Source organism: Macaca nemestrina, chromosome 19 (assembly GCF_043159975.1).
Source record: "Macaca nemestrina isolate mMacNem1 chromosome 19, mMacNem.hap1, whole genome shotgun sequence".
In the NCBI taxonomy this organism is placed as follows: Eukaryota; Metazoa; Chordata; class Mammalia; order Primates; family Cercopithecidae; genus Macaca; species Macaca nemestrina.
Genome location: NC_092143.1, coordinates 3,461,115 through 3,483,241, shown reverse-complemented (window position 1 = coordinate 3,483,241; position 22,127 = coordinate 3,461,115). Strand labels below are relative to the sequence as shown.

The window sequence follows — 22,127 nt, the reverse complement described above, 5'->3', positions numbered from 1 at the left end:
GCTTTAGGCACAAAACCTAAACATTTTTAATTGTGGACTTTTAAACATGTTAGAAGGAAAATATAATGAATGCTGACATTAAAAAACATTTAAATGCATCATTTAAAATTTTATCTCTTACGCCTAGTTGGAGACATTTTAATTTTCGTTTTTATTTTCATTTTTCTGCTTTTGGAAATTTCTTAATAGTGATGAGAAATGATTGACCAATTGTTATCCCTCTTTAAAATCCACCATTGGTAGCTTTGCCCAAGTGGTAGGGCTGGATCCTCCCGTGAAAATTTCAGAACATTTTTCTCATAGCTAGAAACTACAAACAGGCAGCAGATGAATCTCGGAAGTGGAGAACATACTTCTTAGCAGCTGACTTTACTCCAGAGCTCTCTAAATAAAACTGTGCAAACCCAGTTCTGTTGTGGTTTATCTAAGTTGGTTTTGGAAGTCAGGTAAACAAATGAGACACAAGCCCTTGCTTACAGCAACGTGCAGTTGCTGCACAGGGGTGGATGACTCCACTGTTCGCAGTCTGTCCTGTGACTCCAGGCCTTCTGAAGGTCAGTGGAGCTTACCTCTGCTCAGTGTGAGCGTGCGTCTGTTATAGAGTGGTTAGAAAACATTGACCGGATTTTTGCTCGTCCTTGCTGTGGTAGCATGGGTTGTAATGCCGCTGTCAGGGAGGGATGGGGTCAGTGTGGCTGCTCCAAGCATGCATGGTACCGTTCTTGGGGATGGAGAACATGTCCTTCTCACCCTCTGGTTTGTGTGACAAGAGGAGACAATATTATACTCTCTGAAGGCGGGGTTTTATTCGCTGTCAATAAGAGTAGAGCAGATGGAAGGGGAATCTCTTATTAAGATATATAAAATAATCAGTTTTATGGTTGATTAAGCTTTGTATTAAGGTAGGGTAATGGAAAATAAATAGATCTTCATTTAATAAAATCTGTGTGAGTGATCTTTATTATTGCTCTGGCCCAAATGATTACAGTGGACTATTTGGGGTTTCTCCCTCTTAAATCCTCAGTTTATGAATGTTCTTATCCTTAGTTCTTAGCTGCTGAGTTGTTTTATGTTTATTCACAGGTATTCAAGTAGTTTGCTTTATACTTCTCTTAAATTTTAGACAACTCGCTTGATTCAGGAGTCATCCCAAGAGGAACTGGACCTGCAGGCACAAGGTTCCCAGTTTCTGGAGGACAGCGAGGACCAGAGCAGGCGCTCTTACAGGTAGTTGTCTGCACAGACCAGCTCATGGTGCTGCCGGCTCCCAGCGACCGATGCTGCAGTGACAGATGCTGCTGTGTGCTTGCCCTGCTCCAAGGGCTCTGCAATTTCATTCTCTCAAAACTGTTCAAAACAGTTCCACTGTCATCCATATTCTGTAAATAAGGGATCTGAGACAAAAGAGATTAACTTGCTAAGCTTTTTACAGCAAATAAGCAAGTGGGCCAGGATTTGGATGCAGCAGTCTTCAGTTTGTCTGTTTGAAGTACTCTGCTATAGCTTCCCGTCACTGTTTTAAGTCATTATTTTTCCATTTTCAGAAATTACTTAAATTTATATTGTGCCTTTTAGTTCAAGACTCTTCATGTGCTTTACATATGACAATCTGTGTACCAAGGTACAGCACAATTAGAAAGACAGCTTTTTAGATGTCTTTTAGATGTCCGTCCGCTGGCTCAGCAGGTATATACCGTCCAAAGTGCTGGGATTACAGGCGTGAGCCACCGCCAAACCAAATTTACAAGAGTGAATTTTCAGACTGTATTCAGACACTTCCAGCTTTTAGTTTAATTTGGACTTGAGAGGAAAGTTAGTTGCCTCTATGTGGGCACCGAGTCTTGACTTAGGTTATAGTGTAGGGACATCGCTAACTTCTTACTGGATATTAAAACTTGAGAATGGACAAAAGAGACATACTAATGCAATAAGCTTTTAATAATATGTGAGTAGAAGTTTTGAAATTTATGATTATTTTAATCCTTAAGATAACATGAGTCTATTCAGTAACAACTGAAGGGGAAATAATACTGCATATTGATGTATTATTCAACATAACTCCAGGACACTCTGTTTTGTATTTTATAAACCAAAGGAGTACATGGGTTGGCATTTACGAGTGACTAGATGCAGGAGTGATTTGCCTCAGAGGCGATGGAAGGGTTCGCAGTGTCTAATGACTTAAAGAAAAGAGTGCATACATTTTCTTCCTGTTATGCTTAGTGAGAGTTTCTAACTAATCAAATTTATGTCTGCTGGGGAGTTACAGCATTTGCTGTTAAAGTAATACATTTAAGATTATAAGAATCTGGTCTAACAAATGATTGTCGGCCATATTTTATAGTTTATAATTTCTTCAATGTTGGAGAGCACACCTAGGTTCTGTAACAGTTGTGCCTAAATGTTTCATGGTTGTTGGTGAAGCTTGTTTGCTTTCCTTCCCATCTCAGGTGCTGTATTTGTAATTGTGCTATGAATTAACGTGGTCTGGGTTCTGTATGTTTGCAGGTGTGACTATTGCAACAAAGGCTTTAAGAAGTCCAGTCACCTGAAGCAGCACGTGCGGTCGCACACCGGGGAGAAGCCCTACAAGTGCAAACTCTGTGGACGTGGCTTTGTTTCCTCCGGGGTGCTTAAGTCTCACGAGAAGACACACACAGGTCATTGTCTGCCTTATACTTGGAGATTAGTCCTTTAAAGAAAAAAGTTTTATGGAGATATAATCCATATACCATTCAATTAACCCACTGAAAATGTACAATTCGGTGATTTTTAGTATGTTCGCAGAGTTCTGCAACCATCAAAACTGTAATTTTAGGACATTTTTGTTACACATAAAAGGAACTCTGTACCCATTAACAGTCACTCCCCATTTCCCCTCAATGCCCAGAACCTCAGGCGCCCAGTATCTACTTCTGTCTTTAGAGGTTTGCTTGTTCTGGGTATTTTATAGAAATATGTGGCATTTTGTGTCTGCTGCTTTCACAGCACAGTGTGCTCAAGTTTCATCCGTGCTGTATAGGTGGATCAGAACCTCATTACTTTCCATTGTAGGATATGCCACGTCTTAATTGATCCATTCATCAGTTGATGGACATTGGGGTTATTTCCATATTTTGTTTATTATAAGTAATCCTGCTGTGAACATTTGTATATAAGTTTTTGTGTGGACATGGGCTCATTGCTCTACCTAGGAGCGGAATTGTTTGGTCATATGTTAACTCTGTTAAAACATTTGAGTTTATGGAACTGTTTTCCACTGTGGCTGTGGTATTCGACAGCCCACGGTAGGGTGGGAGGGCTCTGGTTTCCCCACATCCTCGCCAATGGCTATTATTGCTTCTCTCATGACCGGCCTTGTGGATGGTCATGAGCCTTCCCACGTGCCATTGTGGTTTTGCTTTGATTTGCATTTCTCTGATGGCTGATCAAGTTAAACATCTTTCACAGACACTGAGAAATGTCTGTTCTAATCTTATGCCCATTTTAAAATTGGATTATTTGCTTTATTGAGTTGTAAGAGGTTTTTATAGTCTGATTACTGGACCTTTATCAGATACATAGTGTCCAGTTAAAAATATTTTTAACATATTTTATCTTTAATATATTCAGTATATTAATAATAAGTTTAATATCAGTGTATATTTTATATAAGGCTTTATTTGAAAATGAAGATATACTGCTTAGAAACATATAGCCAAGCAAAATAAGGAAAAGTTTTATTGACTGGTCCATAGGTTGATGATTGGGGAGTGGTTTTAGTGGTTATTGGAAAGATTGCTGGGAGTCATTTATATGGTACTTTGAAGGACCAGAGAGCAGCAATATATGACTTTTATAAGGAACAGTGGAAGAAAGACAGAAATAGGAAGAAAATAGCTGGTTACTTGGTTTTGTGTCATTGGTCCAGAGGAGAGAAGGCCTTCTGTATGGGACTTTATTTGAAAATAAAGCTGTATAGAAGATTTATAGACTAGTTCTTAATGCCTAATATACCTCATGTGCTGTGGAAGTGATGAAAAGATGGATTGGAAAAAACATTTCTGGGGTAGAATCCACATGTTGCCAGTTTAAAGGTAAAAGACTGAAGGCAGAGAGGACTTGATTTGTTTTGGAGACTGTGGCTTCACAGAGCCTGCTGATTTCAGTAGAGAAGGCAGTAAGATGTCCTGTGTTAACTTCCATGTTCTTAAAACAATCCCATTTCTAAAAATTGGAAACCCACACCAAATAAACTGTCTATAATTTTGTGATTTACTTTTTTTTAAACCAAACTCTGCTAAGCCTCAGGATAATGTTGTGGCTTATTAAACATATCTTTGTTTGGTTTTGACTGCTTCTGGTTTTAAGGTAATGAAATAGGATTGGTTCCAGCCATTTTTTCTCTGTTTCTGTGCTTGTAGGAGTGAAGGCGTTCAGCTGCAGTGTGTGCAATGCTTCCTTCACCACCAATGGCAGCCTCACCCGGCACATGGCCACACATATGAGCATGAAGCCTTATAAGTGTCCGTTTTGTGAGGAGGGTTTCCGAACTACAGTGCATTGTAAAAAGCACATGAAGAGACACCAAGCAGTCCCCTCTGCTGTGTCAGCCACTGAAGAGACAGAAGGAGGAGGTATTTTCCGTTTGTTGATTCAAAGTGTATGAACCCAATGCTAATTTAGGAATAAATCCATTCACAAATCACCGTGAGTATTTTAACCTGGCTATGTACAGATTAAGTTCAGTAGCACCCTGAGTTTTTAATAGTTAATTTTATTTTCTGATTAGGAAAGCCATACATGCTCTTGGAAGAAAAATTCAGAGGCGCAATGAAGAAAACATCTGCTCTTACAAATCACCACACGCTGAATGAGCATTCGCTCTCACACTGTGCTCTTCCTTTCATGCTTACGTGCACATGTTGTTAGAGACTTTAATGCTTTTTAACAAATATGGTATCTTGCTCTAAATAGTGTTGTAGCATGCTTAATTTTCCATCTACTAAAGTTTATTATAGGCATATTTAATTTACTGAACACAGATCTACATCAGCTCAGATGACTCCATGGAATTCCATCATATTTTATTATATAATTTTCTGTTGATGGATTGATGGATGTGTAGCTAGTATCTGGTCTTTCACTGAAATGGTAATGGTAGCATTTATGGAGTACTGTGGTAGCATTTATGGAGTACTGTAACCTTGGCAAAACCTGTGCTTACCATTACATTGTCTCATGTAATAGACACAACACACTGCATAGTTAGAGGGATTAATCTCATTTTGTACACCAGCCAGCAAAACATTAGACAAGTTAATTCTCCCAAGTCCCATACCAAGCGGAAAAATCCTAAGTATTATTTTTGTGATTATACTTTTTGTGCTTATAAGAGACACCTTCTTTTTAGTAAGTTCCACAATGAAATTACAGAGTTAAGAATGGAGCAGCCGGGCGCGGTGGCTCAAGCCTGTAATCCCAGCACTTTGGGAGGCCGAGACGGGCGGATCATGAGGTCAGGAGATCGAGACCATCCTGGCTAACACGGTGAAACCCCGTCTCTACTAAAAAAATACAAAAAAAACTAGCTGGGCGTGGTGGCTGGCGCCTGTAGTCCCAGCTACTCGGGAGGCTGAGGCAGGAGAATGGCGTGAACCCGGGAGGCGGAGCTTGCAGTGAGCTGAGATTCGGCCACTGCACTCCAGCCTGGGCGATAGAGCGAGACTCCGTCTCAAAAAAAAAAAAAAAAAAAAAGAATGGAGCACATTTTATATTTTGACACATTGTGCCAGCACACAGATTGCCGTTTTAAAATCCATGTTAGTTCTGATACTCTTGGAGGTCATGGCTGGTCTGAGTGTATGTGTGGGCCTGGGCTCTTGCCTATGCTGCAGCCATCCTGTCCTGGCACAGTTGGTATGCAATGTTGTCAGTGAATCTTGTGTCAGTGGCTGTGTGGAGACAGGGCTGCTAAATGGGGACTGTCATCAGAGGTCAGACCTGCTGGTGGCCTATCATCCTCTCTCAAGGTACTGCCCTCTCTGTCTGCTTTGCCACCATCTGACCGAAAGATCACAGTGAGACCGTCCGGGGTCCCCGGTGGGTTATGGTAGTCTACCTTTCTCTTCTGTTTTGAGGAATAAGTCTGTAAAACTTTAGCCTAAACTCCCTCAAAGTAACAAAAACTGTGACTTAACCATGGCCAGAGCCACTGTGCACCTCATTTCTTTAGTAGATAATTCTGGGATAAAAGTTTCTGACCTGTTATACTGAGATAGTTCAAACTCTTTAGTCCGATGATACTTACTAAAGCCTTTCTTTCCATTTTAAAAATTCTGTCATTAGATTTCATAAAGTATAAAAAGAAAATGGCCCTTTCCTTCAAATGAGTTAAAGGCTATGGGACATACAGGCATTATTTCTAGAACCCTGTCATTTGGAGCGTGTTAATTTATCAGCCAAATACAAATAATCTCTAAGCCTCTTTACATATTCCTTCCTGTCAATTAATAAAACTTCTAATGCTACTGAATTCTAGCATCAATTTGGGGGTTCTGTTTGGGCTTCATCTCACTGCTACATATTTATTTAGATTCACCTTTATATGTCTTATGTTCCTTGGATCATTGTGGGGGAAACTGCAGAAGAACTCTTGTCCATAGGAGAAAAGTCACGTGTTAAATTGCATTGTTTTGCCCAAACCTAGAGACTTAGATAGGGGTTAAATTCCCTCACATTTATTGCGACGTTAGCCTGCTTCTAACACTTGCTGTCTGTTTCATGCTGTCTGTCTATCGTGCTTAATTTTGTTGTTCTGTCTCTCTCCAGCCTGTGCTATACTGATTGTGTTCTCAGTTCCTTAAAGAATGTTAACAGAGTTACCTCCTTATTTCCTCATGAGTGTTGGTGGGGCTGCTATCTATAAACTACCCTCAGATCATTCCAAGCTTTATTGGTATAATGTGGAATTTTAGTTTGCTGTATCTTTTTCTGGAATTTCTGTGAGATGGACATTGAGTCCACTGGCTTTATCTTCCATGACTTTCTCCCTCAACCCACACCCTCGCTGTCGTTTGCTCCCCTCTCTATCTTCTTCCCCCCCGCACCCATCTCTCATCTTTTTTTCCTTTTATATGGTAAGAAAAATTATCTAGTTGGTTTTTAAATTTACTTATTTGGTGAATTAATCACTGTTCACTTGGCAATTCAGTGTTTCTGTTGAGTTGTAAGTTTTTTTCAGTCAGTCGTACAATAATGACTTCCCTGCTCCCAGCCAAACTTTTTTTCCTCTCTATTATTCTTTTTTTAATCATTTGGAATGCATCCTTATTTTTCATTTAGGAATGAATACTTACGCGTATAGTTCTCTTTCAGTATCAGCTGAAGATTGGTTCCTCGACTCCTGAGGACACCAAAATCTGCAGATGCTGAAGTTCCTGATACCAAACAGCGTAGTATCTGCATGTAACCTACACACATCCTCTTGTATACTTTAAACCATATCTAGATCACTTATAATACCGAATATAATATAAATGCTATGTAAATAGTTTGGGGTTCTTTGAGAGACAGGGTCTCACTCTGTCACCTAGGCGGGAGTACAATAGCTTAATGGTAATTTACTGCAGCCTTGAACTCCTGGGTTCAAGCAATCCTCCCACCTCAGGCTCCTGAGTAGCTGGGGCTACAGGTTCACCACTATGCCTGGCTAATTAAAAACAAATTTTTTTTGTAGAGACGGGATCTTGCTCTGTTGCCTAGGCGGTCTTGAACTTCTGTGCCAAGCCCCAACTTGGCCTCCCAATGTGCTGGGGCTACAGGTGTGTGCCACCATGCCTGTTTAATTTTTAAATTTTTGGTAAAGATGGAGTCTTGGTGTGTGACTCAGGCTGGTCTCACACTCCTGGCCTGAAGCAATCTTTCCATCTCAGCTTCCCAAAGCAGTGGGATTACAGGCGTGAGTCACTGCACCTGGTTGTAAATAGCCATCATAGCGTATTGTTTATTGAATAATAACAAGAGAAAAAATATCTGTATTTTCTAACTGCAGTTGGTTGAATCTATGGATGTGGAAGGCACAGATACAGAGGGCCAACCATATATATTTTTAAAGTTTTATTTTCTTCTTTATAGTAATTGTTTTTAGTTGGGGACCATTTGCTAATTTATTAATTTGGTCTCCCATTTTTGGGCTTCTGGTTTTTAAAAATCCCAGGGTAATTCATTTTTTGCCCTTATGAATAAATTAATATCTGTATTTATGAATACCAGTAGCTTGTGTGGACACTATCAGCCTCAAAGCTTACTCCTGAATTTGCAGGGAGGGGTAGAAGCAGGTCTTTAATCCGAGCATCTTCCTAATGTTGGTCATCGCTCTCCTAAGGGAAGCCCTTGACTTGGTTTTTTTTGGTTACATAATATTTGTACATATTGATGACGCACATGTGATAATTTGTTTCAATAACAGAATGTGGAATGATCAAATCAGAGTACTTGGGGTATTCATCACCTTAAGTATTTATCAGTTTCTAAGTATGGGAACGTTTCAAGTTCTCTCCTGTAGCTGCTTGGAAATATACATTGTTTTTAACTGTATCATCCTACTCTGCTAGCACACATTAGAGCTTATTCCTTCTATCTAAGTGGATGTTTTCACCTCCTCACCAACCTCTGTTCATCCTCCGCCCCCTACTTTCCAGTACACTTGGCTGTTTTCTTTCCGTGACCTAAGTTTCTCAATAGAGGTGGGAAAATATAGCAACTCTCTACCATCATAAAAATAGCTTGGTTGAGTTATTGATTTTCATTACGTACATACCTATTTAGTTTTAATTGTTTTGCTAATAACCTAAGTTTTCTTCATTAGATTTTTGATCCCTTTTCCTTGATTTTGTTTAGACATTTGTATGGAGGAGGAGGAAGAACATTCTGACAGAAATGCATCACGGAAGTCTCGTCCTGAGGTCATCACTTTCACAGAGGAGGAGACAGCCCAGTTAGCCAAGATCCGGCCGCAGGAGAGCGCCACGGTGTCGGAGAAGGTCCTGGTGCAGTCCGCGGCAGAAAAGGACCGCATCAGCGAGCTGAGGGACAAGCAGGCAGAGCTGCAGGACGAGCCCAAGCATGCCAACTGCTGCACATACTGCCCCAAGAGCTTCAAGAAGCCCAGCGACCTGGTGAGGTGAGGGCATGGCTATGCTGCGCGGGTTCTGCTCTGAAGACTGGAGGTGCAGGCAGCTGCTCCTTTGGTGACTTTCACTGCAGCAGGGCCATTAGTTTCTCAACCCGGTGTCACCTGAGTGATGGCAGCTTGCTTACTAGAGTGTATGGTTTTAAGCTTGAATTACTTCTCTGTAGTAAGCTCGTTCAGAATATTAATTAGACAGTCTGTTTTCAGCTGTGCACGGTGGCTCACACCTGTAATCCCAGCACTTTGGGAGGCCGAGGCAGGAGGATCACCTGAGGTTGGGAGTTTGAGACCAGCCTGACCAACAGGGAGAAACCCAGTCTCTACTAAAAAATATAAAATTAGCTGGGCGCAGTGGTGGGTGCCTGTAATCCCAGCTACTCAGGAGCCTGAGACAGGAGAATCGCTTGAACCCAAGAGGTGGAGGTTGCAGTGAGCTGAGATCATGCCATTGCACTCCAGCCTGGGCAACAAGAATGAAATGCCATCTCAAAAAAAAAAAAAAAGAAAGTCTGTTTTCTCTGTAGATTGCTTATGCTTATTTCTGTATGGTTGTCATAGTAGTAAACAATGAAAACAAATCTGTCCATTGAGGAAGGCAGGGCTCTAAGTTTTGTGGACAGGCAGAAGAGCAGCAGGCGCCCTCCCGCCTGACGCCTGCCAGTCAGTGTGAGGAGCCGGACACAATCACGTGACAGGAGGGAGACTCACTGGCAACTGGCCAAACAGCAGTGGCTGATACATGAGATCGAGTTTAGCAGAACCATGAAGAATCTGGAAACCAAGACCCATGGTAAAGAACAGAAGGGGCTCTCAGAATGTCCTTCCTTTCTGGAGAAAGGAAGACCAAAGTATCAGTGTTCTCCTAAAGAATCAGAAGAGTTTCTCTATATAAGGGGGATGCTTATGTTTTGCTCTAGGAGATAGAACTAATTATTCAGCAACTTAGTAAAACAAACTGCAAAGATTTCAATATTGCAGGATGTTTCAGAAAACCAAAGAGGGTGTGTTCCTTGTACTCTTTATTCTACAGAGGGCAGCAGCAGGTGCTGCAGGGAAAGGGTAGGTGGTTTCAAGGAACTGCTGGGTTGGCAGTGCCACCCTAGTGAGCACACACCTTGACTGCTGGCCTTTGTGTTTTGACCACAGCAGGACGGTGGGGTGTGTTCAGCTAGAGAGTGACAATGAGGGAGGTGACTGGAGAAGGAAGAGCGCCCAGGTCCCACTGGGTGGTGCAGCCACAGGACCCTTGAATAGCAAGCTCTCGTTAAGCCATGTAGTGAAGTTCCAGGGTAGAATCTAAGTTGATGGTGTGATCTGAGGTTGGGAATAAGACATAGAAAGTTAAACTTGGCCGGGCGCGGTGGCTCAAGCCTGTAATCCCAGCACTTTGGGAGGCCGAGGCGGGTGGATCACGAGGTCAGGAGATCGAGACTATCCTGGCTAACATGGTGAAACCCCGTCTCTACTAAAAATACAAAAAACTAGCCGGGCGTGGTGGCGGGCGCCTGTAGTCTCAGCTACTTGGGAGGCTGAGGCGGGAGAATGGCGTGAACCCGGGAGGCGGAGCTTGCAGTGAGCCGAGATCACGCCCCTGCACTCCAGCCTGGGAGACACAGCGAGACTCCGTCTCAAAAAAAAAAAAGTTAAACTAAGGAGAGCAGGAGCTAAGGGGTTCTGATGGAAACTTGGGATGTTTATAAGAAGGAGTCCAGTCTGGCCAGCAGTTGTATGTGGCCTAGAGGAACTCGTGAACTAACCGATAGAGAGAGAGTTTTCCAGTAGGGGTTAGTGGTGGAGTCATAGATGAGAAAGTCAGGCCTGGCAAGGGTGTCACATGGAGGTGTTGAGACAGCACTTTGTGACCTGCCTGTGGGTGGGGCGTGCCAGCCAATTAGCAGAGACAAGATGCCACCAAGGCGACATGAAGTGCTAAAAGTGTCTCCATCGACTGTAGCTAAAGACCAGAAGAGTGGGACGTTCTTTTTTTTTTTTTTTTTTTTGAGGCAGAGTCTCGCTCTTTCGCCCAGGCTGGAGTTCAGCGGCGTGATCTCGGCTCACTGCTAACTCCGAGAGCGGGACATTCTTATAGCTGCGTTTTCTTCTTCTTGTCCTAGCCTTCATTTTAAAAAAGTTCAAGGTTCATACTCCCAGTGAGTAAATGTGATGATAAACAAAAAACGGTACTGAAGGGTGTCCTATTCTCCAGAGATAACCACTGTTAACAGTTTTTTAAGTTTTTTTTTTTTCAGAAATGTCTGGACATATACCAATGTTAAGTTGTACGATTCTGGTTTTTAAAATTTTACATGTCAGTGAATCATAGATATTTTTCTTTGTCAGTATCTATAAACCTATTTCATTCTTTTTAATGGCAATGCAGGGTTCTGTCGCATGGGCATACCAAATTAATTTTACCAGACCCCTCCTGATGAACACTGAGTTTCCATGTGTGATGACTGGCAGGGTGCTGCCGTGATTGTCTTCTGTGAGCCTGTATGCCTCTGATGGCTCAGTGAGGGTAGAGTCTGGCAAAGGCCACCAGAGGGCCTTGTGCCTCTGTCTTTCAGAGACTCCGAGTGCCTGTTTTACAGCTCCAGCCAACAGGATGTCATTTTCATCTGCTCTTCTTTGGTTCTAAGTGTGGTTGAACAGCTTTGCATATGTTTTTAGACTGTTTGTATTTCTTCTGTAAGCTCTCTGTGCATTGCTCACTTTTCTACTCTGATATTGTTTGGGATTTCCTGCTGATTTGTCAGAGTTCTTGGGTTTTTTAAGGAAATTTTCTTTCTTTTTTTGAGACAGTCTCACTTTGTCGCCCAGGCTGAAGTGCAGTGGCGTGATCAGGGCTCACTACAACCTCTGCCTCTTGGGTTCAAGTGATTCTCCTGTCTTAGCCTCCTGAGTAGCTGGGATTACAGGCGCCTGCCACCACGGCCCGCTAATTTTTGTATTTTCAGTAGAGACGGGATTTTACCATGTTGGCCAGACTGGTCTCGAACTCCCTACCTCAGATGATCTGCCCGCCTCAACCTCCCACAGTGTCGGGATTACAGGCGTGAGCCACTGCTCCCCTCCCTACAGAAATTATCTCTATTATTATTTGTCTTGCAAATATTTTCATTGTTATTTGGATTTGTTTATTGTATTTTTTGTTTGGAGTGAAGCTTAAAGTTTTTCTTGGCCAAACGTAATCAAAACGTCGTAACACCTAATTTTAATTTATATAGTTATAAATTTCAAATCATGAAGTTGTTTGTCAATGCGTCTATAATTAACGCTTTTTGGATAGGCATGTTCGAATCCATACTGGAGAAAAGCCATACAAATGTGATGAATGTGGAAAGAGTTTTACTGTGAAATCCACTCTCGATTGCCATGTGAAGACTCACACAGGTAAGGAGCACATTCCTGTGTCATTGGTAGAGATCTTAGGATAGCATTTCGTATGTTTTGTTCCTATGTATTTTGCATACATAATACTTTCCAAATTAGAAAGCTTAAAAATGAAGCACCATGAAGAAAGTGATATGAAAGATTTTTTTATTCGTGACACAGGGAAAGCTGTCCAAATGACAATTTCCCAAAAATGGGAATTCCATCTTGCAGACATTGCCCCTTTCCATTTCCTGTTCTGTCTTCCATGACAGCTGCTTTTTTACACTAAGCACTTTGTTTAGCTTTTGTTTTTAGTGGATGTAAACTTGTTTTTACTCAGTTGGAAAAAAAGTATTAGGTCTCAAAAGTTACATTTTTCTTAAAAATTGTCATGTATTCTTACTCATGCCTAAATAACTTTGTTAAAAAGATTACCTCTTAGTCTCATTTAAGCCAAAGAGATTTAGTATGTTGAGGTTTTGTAAAACCTGGCACTTAGCAAATCTGATGGCAGTTATCATTTCATAATTATTTTTATGTGGGGGGAAAATCTTGCAAAGGGAGAAGTGAATGTCCAGTATTCCTGGCCTTTTTCTCATCTTCATCTCGTCTGCGCCTTTGCTTCTGGAATTCTGCACAGTGCATCCTAGCGGTGGTGAGGCCGGCTCTGCCTCTGCCTGCTTGGGAATCCTGTAGTCCTCCTGTGAGCTCTGTGGTCCTAGACAAGGTTCTCCTCTCAGCCACAGGTTTCTCCTGCAGAAGATGGGGCTAATAGTTGTACCTCTGTCTTTGGGAGTTCAGACATTTAAATAGCTTTAAGTATTAAGACACTTAAATAGCTGGGAAAAGTGTTTGGCCTTTGGTAAACGCTCAGGAATGGATTGGCCTGTGGTAAACGCACAGTGAATGCAGAGCTGTTGTTATAATGATTCATAGAATTACGATTATCAGACCAATTTATATTCTTCATTGTTGGTTATAAGCAGAATTCAACCAACAAGAACAAATGGACTTTCACACATTTACCTGACCCTGTGATTCTTTTCTGATGGGTTAATATTTGGAGCTAGATAAACAGATCCCTGAGCTTGTTTATATGACTGTCCTGTGTGCAGTTTTTCTGTTGTTTCTTTAGGCTCCCTGTATTTGTCTCTCTTGTGTAATGCAATGAACTGTTTGCGGATATGGAGGGCCCGGCCTCATTTACCTTTGCGCCCCCAGGCCTAGGGCATGGCCTGTCATGCAGCAGGTGCCCAGTGACATCCACGATGACTTGGTACACGCTGCTTCATCATTTCCTTGGTTTTGGAGTTCAGTGTAGGCTATGTGGATAAGGACTAGAAATAGAAGTCTCGGGATAAATACCTTTTAGTTCCTCTTTCTCCATTCTGAAGTAGAGGTGTGATTTCTGAGGAACCCAGGGTGGCATTGGGATAGTAGATTGCTCTAGTCCCTTTGTGGATCCTAGTGTGCGCCATGCTGTAAAAATTAGCGTTTGTTCCTGGACCAGTAAAGGGGAAAAACCAGCCAGGAAGTTTTTCAGCTCCCAGAGGCTCTTGGAGGGTGGAGCCTGTGCTCGTGGTGCTCTGAGCCTTCGTGGCCTTTGATATACCCAGTAATCATGAAAAGAGCCTCAGGAACTAGATACATGATACTAGGCACACAGCTCTTTGACCCTAGAATAGAACTTTCCTTTGCACATTCTCCCATGTGATGCCTACCTGTGCTGGCATTTTGGTCGCTCCTGTTTGGCAGAAGAGAAGATAGAGAGATGCTGAGATGTTAAAGTACCATTTGCAAAATTAAAGAAAAGTGACAGTAATTCAAAGCTGGACTGTTAAGTCATACCACCCATTAGCTTCTGATAAATATAAATCAAATATTCCAATCAAGGTTCAGAATAACGCAGTGGTTTAGAAACACTATAAAGCTCAAAGGGTTGTGAAAATGCTGAGTTCAAATTGTAAATAATATACTGTTAAATTCGTGCAACAATTGCCTGTGACATCCATAACATCTTATAGGTGAAAGGGATTCTCATTAAAGCACTTCCATCCACTGATTCAACATATTTACATCCAGATTGACAGCTGAGTGGGGTGGGTGTGAGTGTCGCGGCTGCCATCGCCTCTGCTGATTCTTGGCTGGGCTTTTCTCAGGTCAGAAGCTCTTCAGCTGTCACGTCTGCAGCAATGCCTTCTCCACGAAGGGAAGTCTGAAGGTCCACATGCGTCTGCACACGGGAGCCAAGCCCTTCAAATGCCCGCACTGTGAGCTGCGTTTCCGTACCTCGGGTAGAAGGAAGACACACATGCAGTTTCATTATAAACCAGACCCAAAGAAGGCCAGAAAGCCTGTGACTCGAAGCTCATCGGAAGGATTGCAGCCCGTAAACCTCCTCAACTCCTCCTCTACTGACCCTAATGTGTTTATCATGAACAACTCTGTTCTAACAGGACAGTTTGATCAGAATCTGCTGCAACCAGGACTGGTGGGCCAAGCTATTCTCCCTGCCTCCGTGTCAGGTAAACACTGAGCCGGGGGAATGGGAACGGCACAGTGATTGAACTGTTCTGCGCTGCTTCTGTCTGTTCCCACAGTAGAAGAGACGTTGTTTACCGTAGCACCATGTTTCCCTTCTTTGAGCCTTTCCCTTATGAGGCATTTGGAAAAATGGGAATTCCATCTTGCAGACATTGCCCCTTTCCATTTCCTGTTCTGTCTTCCATGACAGCTGCTTTTTTACACTAAGCACTTTGTTTAGCTTTTGTTTTTAGTGGATGTAAACTTGTTTTTACTCAGTTGGCAGTCTCATAAATTTAGGAGGGAGAAGTGTAATTTCTAAATACTCATTAGCATTGGTTTTGATACAGTGCCGTTTTCCATTTGTTCTTGGGTCACATAGTGCTTGAGAAGTGTGACGTTTTAGCTAGTTGTGTTGACTTGTGTACCTGCCAGTAAATGCAGCAGTTGTACATGGCAGTCAGATGTCCTGTGTGCCCTTCTTTCTGTTTCTGTGACTCACGGCACCATTGCAGCCTGATCACCACTCAGTAGTAGTGGTTGTTTTGAACCTTTGGCTAATCGGTAGAATCTTTTTCAGCTACTTTTCTGATATATTTAAAGTGGGTAATGAGAGTATCTATTTCACAGAGTTGTTCTGGGGTGATTAGACAGTGTCTGTGAATGGTATAAAGTGTGTCTATTTCACAGAGTTGCTCTGGGATGATTACACAGTGTATGTGTATATGGTGTAAAGTAGATTTCTGGAGTGATTAGACAGTGTATGTGTGTATACGGTATAAAGTAGATTTCTGGGGTGATTAGATAGTGTATGTGTGTATACGGTATAAAGTAGATTTCTGGGGTGATTAGACAGTGTATGTGTGTATACGGTATAAAGTAGATTTCTGGGGTGATTAGACAGTGTATGTGTGTATACGGTATAAAGTAGATTTCTGGGGTGATTAGACAGTGTATGTGTATGGTATAGAGTAGGTTTCTGGGATGATTAGACAGTGTATGTGTATATGGTATAAAGCAGGTTTCTGGAGTGATTAGACAGTGTGTGTATACAGTATATAGGGTGATTAGACAGTGTGTGTGTATATGGTATAAATGGTGATTAGATAGTGTGTGCGTATGGTATAAAGGGTAATTAGACAGTATGTGTGTATATGGTATAAAGACTGATTAGACAATGTATGTGTGTATATGGTATAAAGCGTGATTAGACAGCATATGTGTGTATATGGTATAAAGTAGGTGTTGGTATTCCACAACAAGATTGTATTGACATAATGTGTACAACTTATGTATTTAAAAATCCCTATGTAAAAAATGAATTACTTTAGTTTTAAGAAGCATTCACAATATTCGTTCATTCCCTTTCTCTTTCTCTGGCCAGCTGGGGGTGACCTGACTGTGTCTCTGACAGATGGGAGCCTGGCTACCCTAGAAGGCATCCAGTTACAGTTGGCTGCTAACTTGGTTGGACCAAATGTACAGATTTCTGGAATCGATGCTGCCAGCATTAATAACATTACGTTGCAGGTATGATATCTTCCATGGTCTCCTGTGCTGTAATTCTCTTGGCATCACACAGAAGCATGAAGTTTTCATTACAAGTACATGTGCTGCTTTTCAGATTGATCCGAGCATTCTGCAGCAGACGCTACAGCAGGGCAACCTGTTGGCTCAGCAGCTCACGGGGGAGCCTGGCCTGGCCCCACAGAACAGCTCTCTCCAGACGTCGGACAGCACGGTCCCTGCCAGTGTTGTCATCCAGCCCATCTCAGGCCTGTCCTTACAGCCCACAGTGACCTCTGCAAACCTGACCATAGGCCCACTGTCTGAGCAGGATTCAGTGCTGACCACTAACAGCAGTGGTAAGAGCCACTCACTTTTGCTTATTTTGACAGCTGGAGTTTCAGTTTCTTGCTTGCGATCATATATTTGATTTTAGGATGTTATGATGTCATTTTCTTCTCTTTGTGGAAGACAATAAATCAAATGTCTTGAGAATAAAATAAACTTTTCTTATAATTAATGATATGTGTTTAGTATATCCTCTTAATTACTGCTACCTTCATTTAATTACTCTTTTCATACTGGCTTCATTTTATCGCAAGGCTTTCTTTTTAGATGAAGGAATTAGAGATGACTGATGCTTTGTTTTATATCTTTCTCTCATTGAAATATTTAATAACAGTTTAACTAAATATTTTTAATATAAAAACAGGGGAAATTGATTTTTTTGAAGCTCAACTTTGTTTTGCTTTGTAATGACAATCAGGGACCCAAGACCTCACTCAAGTGATGACTTCGCAAGGTCTGGTGTCCCCCTCCGGCGGTCCCCACGAGATCACCTTGACCATCAACAACTCCAGCCTGAGCCAGGTCCTGGCACAGGCCGCTGGGCCCACTGCCACATCTTCCTCGGGGTCTCCACAGGAAATTACCCTGACTATCTCCGGTTAGTAAGTTATTATTTTAAACATCCTTTCACCCTGCGATTTAAGCGCTGTGTATCTTACTATCTCTTTTCCTACAGTGCTCCGCTGTGCGTAAAGCCTGTGCTCAATACGTATTTGTAGTTTATGGGAGGAGTTGAAGTTTAGTGAAAATAATGTGTTCTAATTCAGATCTGGTACCAGAAAGGAAAAATTATAGTTTCTCATGTCATTTCCAGTTTGAGTACAGTCAGTTATTTAATTCATTCATTTATTGACTCATTTTTAGAGAATAAGTTATTTTTGTTTGGCAAAGAGCAGAAAGCATAGCTTTGTGGTTCTCACTCATGCTTCATGAAACTGGTATAAACTTTACATTAGGGCGTTATAGATCCCCATGGCCCTCTCCTTACCGTATGTCTTCAGAATTCTACTAGGATTATACAGAAAAATTGAAACATTGGAGAACATTGAAAAATAGATAAACGGGTAGGAAATACCCTTTGGCAGTAAAGCCCACCTAAAATTGGCAATCTAATTCTCTCCACCAGTCACCAGGCTGACTCATTCCCTGTTTCAGGGCTAGGCTGCTCATATTCTGACTTTTCTCCTTGTGTGCCTTCCTTGGTCCTTACGTATCATTAATTCCCATAGCGTGTTCGGATCTCAGTGAGCATTGAACATATTTTCCTGGTGTGCTTCGCTTTCGTGACTCTTAACTATAAACTCTCTGTATTAACTAAGAGTCATTTGTTAATTCAACAACTTTTATAGCCCTTACTAAGTATTAGATATTATTTTAGTAACGTCCACAGATATTAACTCATTCAATATTAACTTATTTAAGACTCATAACCTGATGATGCTGTTAACAAAGACGTTTTGCTAGGAATCAAAACACCTCCGTGGAGATCTGAGGTGACAGAGGGAAGCAGCCCCACTTCCTGAAACACAGCTGTGGAGAAGGACAGCATTCTAGATGGACTCAACCATGAAGGGCAGCATTTCTGCTGTTTCAGAGATATTTCTGCAGAAATTAATTTCAGAACTGAAAGAAAAGGTATTCATAAGAAAACCAGAAGCTTTCTTTTTCAGGAAGATGTCTTTATTTCTTTTAATATTTTAGTGAGAAATTTGAGGAACTATTTTTAGGTACAGCTTTGCTTTTGAATGAAATGTAGTGGTTTTTAGATGCTGTTGGAAAGCGAAAATTAACATTGAATTTTATATAATTCAGTAACCTTCTTCCTTTTAAAATTATATTTATATCTGAAGGAAAGCTGTTTGGTTGATCCAGTTAACTTTCTCGAATACACTTAGTGTAAGAAGCATTGTGCCAGGTCCTATCAAAACCACATAGTGCGTGGTTCTTGCTCAGAGTTAAGAAAATGTATTCTTCAGTTTGTGGATTGTGCCTCTGTTCTTCCTGTGTTTTATTATTGGCCATTTGGTTATTTTGTTAGTATATTTGAAAGTGTAGATGAATATAACTATTTTTTTAAGAATTTGGGCCGGGTGCGGTGGCTCAAGTCTGTAATCCCAGCACTTTGGGAGGCCGAGACGAGCGGATCACGAGGTCAGGAGATCGAGACCATCCTGACTAACACGGTGAAACCCCGTCTCTACTAAAAAATACAAAAAACTAGCCAGGCGAGGTGGCAGGAGCCTGTAGTCCCAGCTACTCAGGAGGCTGAGGCAGGAGAATGGCGTAAACCCGGGAGGCGGAGCTTGCAGTGAGCTGAGATCCGGCCACTGCACTCCAGCCTGGGCGACAGAGCAAGACTCCGTCTCAAAAAAAAACCAAAAAACAAAAAACAAAAGAATTTGGCTTCTAGGAGAAAACCTTAAATGAGTTAATGAAATAAGTTTGGTTTCAACTTTGGGCTTAAGATTGTTTTTTCTGACTTATTATGATGATAATGATAATTGACTATACAATTCCTTATCCCATTTTGAAAGGGCTGCAAAAAGCATTTAATTTATGGTAACCTGTTAAAAGCATCTAGATATTCCATAGAAATTTTCAAAGATTTCGTAGTATGTTCTTTTTTCCATTAACACATAGGATTATAAATGCATGCAAGTACTAGAGAATGCACATATCACTTCAGCTAAGTTTTGCAGACTTTAGGCAGTTCATGAGTCCTGGCATTCAGAAGAAGGTTATACGTTGAGTAAAAGGCAAAGGCAGTCCTTTGCCTCCCGGAATTACCCTGTCCAGATACAATGAAAGTCCTTGTACCTGATGTTTTCAAAAGCCCAGTTATTAATAAAAAGGTATATAAAATTTGGGAACCAAACAAGTGACACCTGCGTACTTTGGAGATTTATCCCTGGATCTTTTGAATATGGGTTTGCTCAGGTGATAATACATTTTCTACTTTTTAAAATTTTTGCCTGTACTCATGTTCATCATGCAGTTTCATTTCCTGTTTCTACTTCTTCAGCGTGGCATGAGAATGTAGGTCACTATAAAGCAATCATAGTGCAGTATACTTTTGTCTTTTGAATCTTTTTCTCTCGGATTTTGTGTAGTTGTCTTGCCTACGCCTATTTTGACAGCAGAATGTTTAAAGTATCTTCTGTTTACCAGGTCTTTCCAAGGCATTCAATTTGGTTTCCATTGGAATTCCAACAGGTTTTTTATTCGCATATTCATTTCTAGTTGCCATACTATATGATTTCATTATATCATTACAGTAGCTGATGAAGCTAGCATTAGTGGGTTTTGAATCAAGCAAATGTGTTTTAGTAGGAATGTATTGCAGGCATGTTAGTGTGTACTTGAGAGCATTCAGAACACACAGGATAGGAACACAGCACACGGGAAACTGCAGCATCACGGGCTCGGCAAGCCTGCCCAGTGGAGGGCAGGGAGGGGAGATTCTGTTATTGCTTGCTGATGCCCCTCAGATCCTTTTAACATGCTTTTGCTGTACCTGGGCTGTGCACTATATTTGGAAATATTTTCAATTCATTGACAGTTTTATTCAACAAAGTCTGTGATTTTTAGGGCCTAAATACTGAGTTAAAGTAGAACTCATAAGAAGTATTTTTAAAATACTTCACAGCTTAAAAAGTGTGAACAAATACTGTCATTTAGGGAAATGCATTTTTGTGGTTTCATTTTCGTTTTTCCATAAATTTTACTGAATTGAAAATGAAAGCTTTGAGGATACAATTGTATGTTTAACATACTTGCCAATACGCATCTGAGAATGTTGTTTTCAGGTATCACAATATTAATTTCCATTTAGGTCAAGAACTTATTCAACACAATTCTAAAGGAAATAGTGAACTGTTAATAAACAGGAGCATAAGATTGTTAGCACCTGAAGTCAATAATCTACAGGTGCTACCCTAACAGTAAGCAATGATCAGCTTCTCTCACAGAGTACAACATTGAACTCTTCAGGTACGCCGCACAAGAGTTAGCCAAGAGAGACATTATAAGAGGTCATAGCTGAAGAGCTCAGCCCACAGTAACTGAGGAGGTAAACTGTCCTGTAGCACGACAGGTATGTCAGCATCATTCTTTGTCACTTGGAGTACCATTCTGTAAGGATTAGTGGCTTATGTCTAATTCTAGGATACAAAATTCTCTCTAATGTTACCAACCAATCGATAATGTTACTTTTTAAGTCATGAAAGTAAATTATTTTATTCAACTGTACAAAGCATCATATATTCATATGTTATCATGTTAATAACTCCATGTACAAAACTGTCCCTTTCTAACCCAGCACTGGAAGTCTCTTACTCAGCTCATTACTTGTGCCCTCCAGTGAGAATTTTCTGACACCAGCTGAAAATAGAATAGAAAAATGGAAAGGAGGCAGCTTTCTAATATTTTAAAGCATATAATTTTATGGAAAATAAACATATTAGTATCGGCAAAAACTGCAATTACTTTTGCACCAACGTAATAAATGAGCTCACATGAGATAATGACAATTTTATAAGTAACCATTAACAGTTTAGGATAACACACCTATCTCATTCTTTTCACCTTGTAGAGATTGCGTTCACTTCCTAGCCTTGTTATTTTCCAACTATGTATATCACTTTGTGAGGAAAAATAACTAATCTTCAGATATGTTTGTACCCAAAAGCTAGTCCTTTTTTCATGCTTAATTCTTAATTGAAACGACCTCTTGTCCAGTAGTTCATTTATTCCATAAAAGATTATAGTGTCTGCTGTGTGGTAAGAATTGCGCGAAATCTGGGAATATAACTCTGGACAGGTCAGAGGTGGTCCTGCATTCTGGATCTTAGAAACAAGTGGAGTGCAGACATTTTTTGAAGAATCCACAAGTGACTGTAAAATTACAGCTGTAACCATATATAAAGGAGAGCTGATGGTGCAGAGAGCACATGTCACAGGGGGTGGCCCTGCGACTTCTTTGAGGACGTCCTGGCTGAGCTGAGAGAGGGGCTTGAGAGTGGGGCAGCTTTTCTCCCCATGCCAGCTGCTCGACTTTGCATGACCTGTGGTGGCCTTTAGCTGAAGCAAGGAGGTGTGGATATTTTAATGCCTGGAAGATCCAAAATATATGATGTATTGTTGAAGTTACATAGCAAATGTTTTTCTCCTGTTTTCTAAACCTCATAGTTTGTGGTTTTTAAAG

The 22,127-nt window shown here is 41.0% G+C and overlaps 1 protein-coding gene across 6 annotated transcripts in view; it reads left to right on the top strand.

Moving 5' to 3' along the window:
* LOC105489298 (zinc finger protein 236) overlaps positions 1–22,127 on the top strand; it is a 158,498-nt gene that overhangs the window by 88,263 nt on the left and 48,108 nt on the right. For all 6 annotated transcript variants that reach the window (XM_071085879.1, XM_071085881.1, XM_011754025.3 and 3 more), the window contains 9 exons: positions 1,124–1,227; positions 2,509–2,660; positions 4,404–4,616; positions 8,881–9,163; positions 12,462–12,565; positions 14,707–15,072; positions 16,455–16,600; positions 16,695–16,935; positions 17,343–17,522. In XM_071085879.1, coding sequence (XP_070941980.1) covers positions 1,124–1,227; positions 2,509–2,660; positions 4,404–4,616; positions 8,881–9,163; positions 12,462–12,565; positions 14,707–15,072; positions 16,455–16,600; positions 16,695–16,935; positions 17,343–17,522 — 1,789 coding nt within the window. The remainder of the gene's footprint in view (positions 1–1,123; positions 1,228–2,508; positions 2,661–4,403; positions 4,617–8,880; positions 9,164–12,461; positions 12,566–14,706; positions 15,073–16,454; positions 16,601–16,694; positions 16,936–17,342; positions 17,523–22,127) is intronic.